This window comes from Gobio gobio (assembly GCF_949357685.1).
Source record: "Gobio gobio genome assembly, chromosome: 1".
NCBI classification, from domain to species: domain Eukaryota; kingdom Metazoa; phylum Chordata; class Actinopteri; order Cypriniformes; family Gobionidae; genus Gobio; species Gobio gobio.
This window is the reverse complement of record NC_137097.1, coordinates 86,898,705-86,906,204: the sequence shown is the minus strand read 5'-3', so window position 1 is coordinate 86,906,204 and position 7,500 is coordinate 86,898,705. Positions and strand designations below refer to the sequence as shown.

At 48.6% G+C, this 7,500-nt stretch overlaps 1 protein-coding gene across 2 annotated transcripts in view; it reads right to left on the bottom strand.

Moving 5' to 3' along the window:
* tcf20 (transcription factor 20) overlaps positions 1 to 7,500 on the bottom strand; it is a 32,698-nt gene that overhangs the window by 2,772 nt on the left and 22,426 nt on the right. For both annotated transcript variants that reach the window (XM_079825394.1, XM_079825395.1), the window contains one exon: positions 1 to 6,960. This exon is cut by the window's left edge and continues 445 nt beyond it. In XM_079825394.1, the coding sequence (XP_079681520.1) occupies positions 1 to 6,221 (6,221 nt within the window). In that variant the 5' untranslated portion in view covers positions 6,222 to 6,960. The remainder of the gene's footprint in view (positions 6,961 to 7,500) is intronic.

Sequence of the window (7,500 nt, the reverse complement as noted above, 5' to 3'; positions counted from 1 at the left end):
TTGTGGAAAGCCATTTCTTCACCCATGCTGGGAGAGACCGTGCCAATGGTGGTGGCTGGGGATGTTGGGTTTGTCACCTGACTTGCTGTGCAATCGCTATCAGTAGAGGACTTGACATTCTGCGAGTCTTGTAATCTTGTGTCCTGGGGAGTCGAGTCTGTCGGAATGGATGTCATACTGGAACCTGTGGTAGCTGCCCCATGGTAGGACAAAGTTTGTCGGACTTGAGGTTGATTCTTAGGGAGCTTGGCTGCATAATCAGCTGGGTAAAAAGGACCATAGAGATCCCCAAGATGTTTGTAGTTGGCCCATTTCTGGCAAAGACAGCATAGGAGGCGGCCGGTGTGTCCAGTCTCTGATACCACGGGCCCTTGCACAACATATCCAGATGTGGGAAGCGTCTTCCCCGATTGCAAGGCAGAATCAACTTCCTCTGAAACCCAGTTCTCTTTTATTCTTTCATTTTCCTTTTCTTTTCTCACAAGCTGAGATGACAGTGGGGTATTTAACGGGCCATCAACCCCCGAGTGACCAGCTTTGCCTCCACCTTTTGACTTTTCATCCTCTGCATTAATAATTGTGCAGACTGCCCCGATTTCAGCCACCTTTTTCTCCACATGTACGTAAGGCGCAAACACATTATTCCTAGCATCTGAGAATATCCCACACAGGCTCATGCTTCCCCGACTGCTCGCTTGAGGGTCCAGCTCCTCTTTGGAAGCCATTCCTCTCCTTCTTCTACTCTGATTGCCACTTGAGCCAGACGTCTCGTTGACCTCCTTCCCCTTTTTCTGTTTATGTTTAGCAGGCTTCAAATCTAACTCTGGCTGGGTCTCTTCACTCTCTACATCCACCTTCACCTCCTGGGTCTGATCAGGAGGGACCGATGATGGACAGGGGTTCTGGTCAGGTGGTGTTGATACTCGGGGCACTTCATCTGCAGTGTCTGGGACTGGGAGAGACTGAGGTACAGCTGTAGGTGAGGGAATGGGAGCGGCAGGTATGCTTGATGCTGCATTCTGAATTTGTGCTTGGGTGCGTTTCTGCTTATTCACACTGCCTACTGGGCGACCCTTCTTCTTTCCTGATGGGAAATAGCCTTTGGGCACATTGCTTTCTGATGGTTTAGACTCAAGAGAATTCATCTGGTGCTGAGAAGCTCTGGACAGAAGGTGGTGCCCGGGGCTCTGACTATGGCCAGCGGTGGTCCCATAGTAATCCCCACCTGGGTAATCATCAAAGCCCATGCCAGTCTCTTGGAGTTTCTGCCTAAGCAGGTTAGCAGCCGACTGCTCGCTTCGCCGAGTTTCCAGCTCTTGATAAGTGTTTGTGAACTGCTGTATGTCAGACAATGCACCTGAAGATGGAGGAGGAGATCCCTGTACAGGACAAGGCAATGGAGGAGCTGGTGGAAGGGGTCCTAACAAAGTAAAATCATCCTTATCATTTTCACCCACCAAGGACCCTGAAGATCCAGCAGCACCTAATCCAAAGTCAAAATCTTTTGGCAAACTTCTGAGGGCACTACTGCTCGAAGCTGTTGCACCTGGTTTGAGAGACTGAGAATCACAAGAGAACGTGTCTTCAACTGCTCTGTATGGCATAAGATCCTCTAAAGTATGAGAATCATCTAGGTAAGATAAACAGGAATCCTCTCCTTGAGGAACACTAGCAAACGACGTGCCACCCTCAGGGTCTGGTATGTCAGAGGTGTAATGAGATACGTCCAAGAAGTCCGATTCCACGTGACTATTATTGAAGTAATTTTTTTTCACGCTTGGTGTAATTTTCTGCACGATTGCCTCAAGTTTTAGACCACGACCCTTTCTTGGGAGAAGAAACTTAGCTTTGGACTGAGGAGGTGAGTTTGCACTGGATATCGAATGCTGTGTCTTAGGAGATGGCAATTTTGTCTGAGTGTCAGTACCGCTGGAACAATTGTTGGTTGCATGTCTAGAATCCGAGTGGGACTGAGATAGTGGGGAGTGATAAACTGATCCTGGCCGCTGACCTGGGACATCCTGATGATGCCGCTTAGCTGGAATAGGAGAAATAAAAGATCTGACTCTCCTTCTCATGATTAAAGGGTTGGTTTCAGCCGACGCTCCAGTTTTGGTTAGTCTCTGCCCCTGCGGAATCCCTTGGATAGCCTTAACGGGGTGCCCAGCAGGGCTAATAGCACCAGCTGGAGCCACTGAGTGGAAAGATTTGGCAGTGTCTTCTGCACTCTTATCGGAGAAGTCCTCTGCTCCAAGTTTAGGGCCAGCATTTGTGACTGGCTGAGAAATAACATGCTCACGAGGGACTGAAGTCGGTGGTTGTCCAGCTCCATCTCTTTCAGGATAAGCATCCCATATTTTCATGTCAAAGTGTGAACTGGGATAAGAGTGCTGCCGAGATATGTGATGCTGACCAGGCAAAATATCGCTGGCAGATTGGGATTTACACTTCTGTTCAGAGAGCTTCTGAAGAACGTGCCTGTCCAGACCTCTTAGCCTTTGCCTGTCAGGAGTCCAGTCGGGTCTGTCTTGAGGAGGTAAGCTCTGTGGAAACACTTGTAACTTGTTGGTAGGGGGTGTGGTTTTCGAATACGCTGATACTGTGTGGAATGGTCGATGAGGCGTAGGATGGGAGATTATTTTTTGTCCATCCATGGCGTCACTGAAGCCATACGATCTAAAACCATCAAGTGCCTGTGAAAATGACTGGTGTCTCTGTGGCGAGGACAAAGGATTCGAGGGCATTTGTGAAAGATATGGCATGTTGCTGGTGCCTTTGGCACTGCTGGTCTTTTCTAAATCAGAATCAACATCTACAGGGGCATGAAGGGGATTATTAGACTCCTTACTGGGTGGCGTTCTGCAGAAACCATCTGTGTTCTGACCTGCAGGTTCAATCTTTGACAAGTCCTCCTTGATTTGTGCTTTCTTTGCTTTTATTTCCTCCTTGCCGCATTCTTGATCGTTAGAAGATGAAAACGGCTGCTGAATGACTGAGGGTCCAGTGGTCCCGGAGTGTCCTCTCTCTCGTTCTGGTGTTGTTCGTCGAGAAGGAGACACATCGCAGATTACGGAGCGCCTTCCTGAAGACGTCTGAGATTGACTGATAGGACCTACACCGCATGCCAGTGGCTCAGCTTCCTGTAAAAGCAGTTGTTCCACAGCAGAAGGAGAGGAACCATATCGGGAGGGTTTTCTGTGCTGCAAAGAATAGTCAGCCAAATTAATGTGCTTCGGAGGGGCTCCTGTTGTGAGATCTAAAGACTGTGGCATGTGGGTGGACTGGCTTGGAGACAGACTGGTTTTGCCTTTTTCTAAGGAAATCCCATGAGTCACGTTGGGCTTATGTGCTTCAGAATCCCAAGAGGGGTGAGGAGGCCCTAAAACAATCTCATTATCTGGTCCCTGATTTTGGCTTGAATTTGGTGGTTTTCCAGAGGCCATTTGATTGAACTGGACATTAAGTCCACCCATAACTGCCTGAGAGCTCATTGCATGTGAACTCAAATTTTCAACCATACTGTAAGGTAGTCTAGTTTGATAACGGTGCTGGGCTGCGTCTTGCGTTTGTTGATGAACACTAGAGGTCTGGTCGGGACGTCCATAGCGTCGATCTAAGTGATGACCTTGGAGGACTTCTTGCAAGAGACTTGGAAACGATTGCTGAAACTGAGAACTGCTATCCTGACTTCTTGAGACGATACCTCTCCCCCCCTCCAAAGCAAAAACCCCAATCTCCTTCCTGGCAGGAGACCCATAGCTGGCCGGCAGCTGATGATAATTCTGGCTTCTGTTTGCACCCATACCACTCCCTAGTCCCAGCTTTCCCTTGCTCTTCGTGGAATTGTAGTGTACCTCAGGATTACTGTATTTAAACGACACTGGGTGAGATTGAACAGAGGGGATGTTTTGGCCAAATTCTTGTTTAGGGGAAACGTCATATTGTGAGACGTATGTTTCCATGCACAACTCTCCCTCTCCATTGTGATTTCTCGTCTCTTTTAAGACGTTGACATCACGTCGCTCCTCGGGATTGCCGTGTTTGTTTGGGTAATGAGAAACACCGTAACGCGTAGATTTGGCTCCCGTGTGCTTGCTGGATTCAATATTCAGTTCAGAACGAGCAGAGACAATAACCCCAACATTATGCTGCTCTGAAACATTCACATTTTTACTCGGATGTTGTGCATCGGTCTCCGCTTCGTCCTGTGTGGGAGAGACTGACAGTCTATCCTCCGAGTTTTCTCTATCACAGGGAGGATCTGCACTTTCTTCATCTTTTATCATTTTAATCCGTCTTCCCTTCATTCCATTATCATGGTCTCGTTCTGCCGCACAGTTCGGACGTGCCGAGCGAATGGGAGATGGTGGAGCGGGGGGATATACCTGTGGTTTTGGGCTGTGTTCTGCAGAAGGATGAACTGATGGTGGGGACGAGGAGGAGGGCGTCAGGGTCTCAGGCGTCTTCGCTTGAGACTCTCTAGTAGACGAAGCTGTTGAAATGACTCTAGTGTTGACCTGGAGATCCAATGCCTGTTCTGACGACATCTGTGGCTCGGATTCATTGCTTGTTCCGCTCGCCTGCCTAATTCTCTGGCGTTCTAATTGCCCTTTTGTTTCCGGCATCTCAGAACTCTCCTCATTGGCTGAGGTCTGACCACTGGCAGATTTGTTGTGGTTGCCCAGTGAAGACTGCGTCTGAAGGTGATGTGCAGCGTCTCTGCTCTTCCTCTGAGGCAGCACAGTGTCTGTTAGCAGCATGTGCTGCACTGTATTAGGTAGATTTTCCACTTGAGAGGTCAGAGCATTTAGACTGTTTAAACCCGGGTCCTGCAAGAGTTTATCATGAGGATACAGGGGGCCATCTTCCCCTGGACCCCCCCGAAGACCTAGTCCCATTCGGTTCTGACTCATGGCAGCGTGAACAATCCCTGCACTGTGGTTCACACCAGCCACTTTAGCTCCTACCCCGCTACCGCAGCTACTGATGCTGCTGTTAGAATTGGGAGTGGGGCTCAGCTGAGGCACGGCCTGCAGAAGACGCCCATGGCGAGTGTTTGAGGGGTGATGAGGAGCTGCACTATTTCCCTCCGAACTCCCCATTAGTGGAGACGAAGAGGAGCTGCAGCTCGGAGACTGTACGGCAGACGGAGCAGGGGAGGGATTCGATATCGGACTGAAGTTCTGATGAATGTGAGCCTGTTGATTTTGGGAATGCATAGGAGATTTGGTGAGGTCTTGAGCGGGCAGAGCAGGGCTAGAGGAGACGGATGAATGGGGCAGTTTGGTGTGCAGGTGCTGCATCTTGAGGGAAGGGTCATAACCTGCCCCTGTGCTGTGCTGAGGGGTGCGCTGGGAATGGGGCTTGGGAAGGGATTGGGGCGAATACGATGAGTAGCTTTGTCCCATATTCTCGCAGCTGTTTGAAGCAGTTGTATGAGTACTCGGATTAGACGGAGTGGGTGAGTTATTCATTTTGGCATCTGCACTGCTGATCACGTCGTATCTTTGCGGTGGAGAGTTATACATTCCAGTAGAGCCCGAGGTCGCATTAACCCCGGGGGCAAAGTGTCCGAACTGAGGGGGGATTCTGCTTCCAGAAAGCGGGTATGTCCGGTGATGCTGTAATCCTTGATGTGAGGGATACTTCTGGCGTTGATGCATTTGAGCACCTGATTGTACTGGAGTAGTATGAGCCATACTGTATTGCTGGGAAGGAGAAAACGAACCCGCGCTGGCGCTACTACTCCCTCCGACCGCGGAGCCACCGCTGGAGCCGTAATCCATAGAGTAGGGAGAAATCATCCCCGAGGACGACCCTGACCCAGACAAGTGCTGGTACTGAAGAGGTACATGTCCGTCCATGTTCGTGTACCTAAATCCCGCCCCATACGCTGCTCCGCCTCTTCTGCTTCTTTCTCGCCCACTCACTGAAAAATAGTAGTCCACGCCGTCTTTCCGGAAGGAGTTCCCTTCTCCAGGGGCTCTCCGGGACCCATAGCCGTGGACAGGAGGAGCGTGCAGAAGGTGCTGCTGGCTGCGCAGGTGCAGGTGCTGCCCATGGCTCTGCAGGTTCGGCTGAGCTTGCTGCAAGGCCACATAGTCCTCTGAGGTTCTGGGGGATATCTGCAGGTCTGAAGGGTGCGGCTGATAGCTGACCACACTCCCCCCCCGGCTAAACCCTGGATGAATAGGGACTGGACTGTTGGGGAAATTCTGCATTTTAGAGCCGTTATCAGCAGCCTTTCTCACGAAGAGGATCCAAATGGCAAACTGGAATGTTTAGTATTAGCGTTGCATTTAAAGAAACAGCAGCAAACGTCTGCTAATCAAAACGTTAAAAAGTAAACAATGTGAAGATGGGAAACGCATTCATTCACAAAAACGGCGTCACAACTGCCACTGTGGTTTGGCACTAGATCCAAATAGCTCTGGAAAAAGACAAGGTAAGTTTTGTATTGTCACAAAATGTCTATTAGCCAAGAGGTAAAAATAGTCCACCAAGAATTAACGTTTCATTCGGTCTTGGTAGTGTAGTGCGATTCGTCTCTTTGCCATCTGGTAACGGTGGGTAGCAGCCATGCAGTCGGACTATAATAGTTCATTAACTGGTTTGCAACACAAAAGCAAAAAACATTACTCCAGTTGGCACATGAAAGAGGAATTCTTCACGATCAGGATTTTCTTTCATATTTCCTGTGTAACAGGGATTTTCGGCACTCTCTCAAGTAATGTTTCATTAAGGTCTTTGCCAATGAATACTTTCCCGCTACATCCAAACATGTGTCCTTTCCCATGTTAGTTCTGTAGTCCAATCCTGGTCCGTTAATGTATGCTGTTTTTCAGTCTAGCTGGTCCAAGCTTCCGGTTTTCCATGGTCAGTCACATGCCATCCAGACGCTTGTTTCATCCGATCCTTTCAATATGACAGTGTCTTTCCCTCTCTCGTGAATGAGACGGTCTGAAAACACAGGGAAAACAAAGCACATGTTAATTTAAAACTTACTTTTAACAACCCAAGTGCACTCAGTCTAGAGTAACATTGCCCTTGAAACTGTAAAACATGTTCGACTGCACACTCTCAGGGGTGTAAACATGACTGTAGAAAGATGGCAGCATCATTATTGTATTCTCACTCAGAGATTGGTAGATCTATTAGTGAAATCTGTTGACTTTATCAATCTGTGTGTCATTATATGCCAACGGTGAGCGCTCAAACATGGGGAATAAGCACTTCTGCTGTGTCTCTGACTCAAGTTTGCTCGCCTATAACTCCAGAAGTGTTAAAGATATCTGAATATCCTTCTAGATTCTGGTTCTTAATTAACTTTTCTGTTTGGATTCTTTATTTTAAAGGCCCTCGATGGTTCAGTCCCAGAGATATGGCGATCTCAATGCGGCTCCAGGAGTAAAATGGTCAATTGGACATTTTGCATACAGTGCAACTCCATGTTGAATTTTACCCATTTTCAAAGCTCAAAAAAACAAATGTTGTTCACTT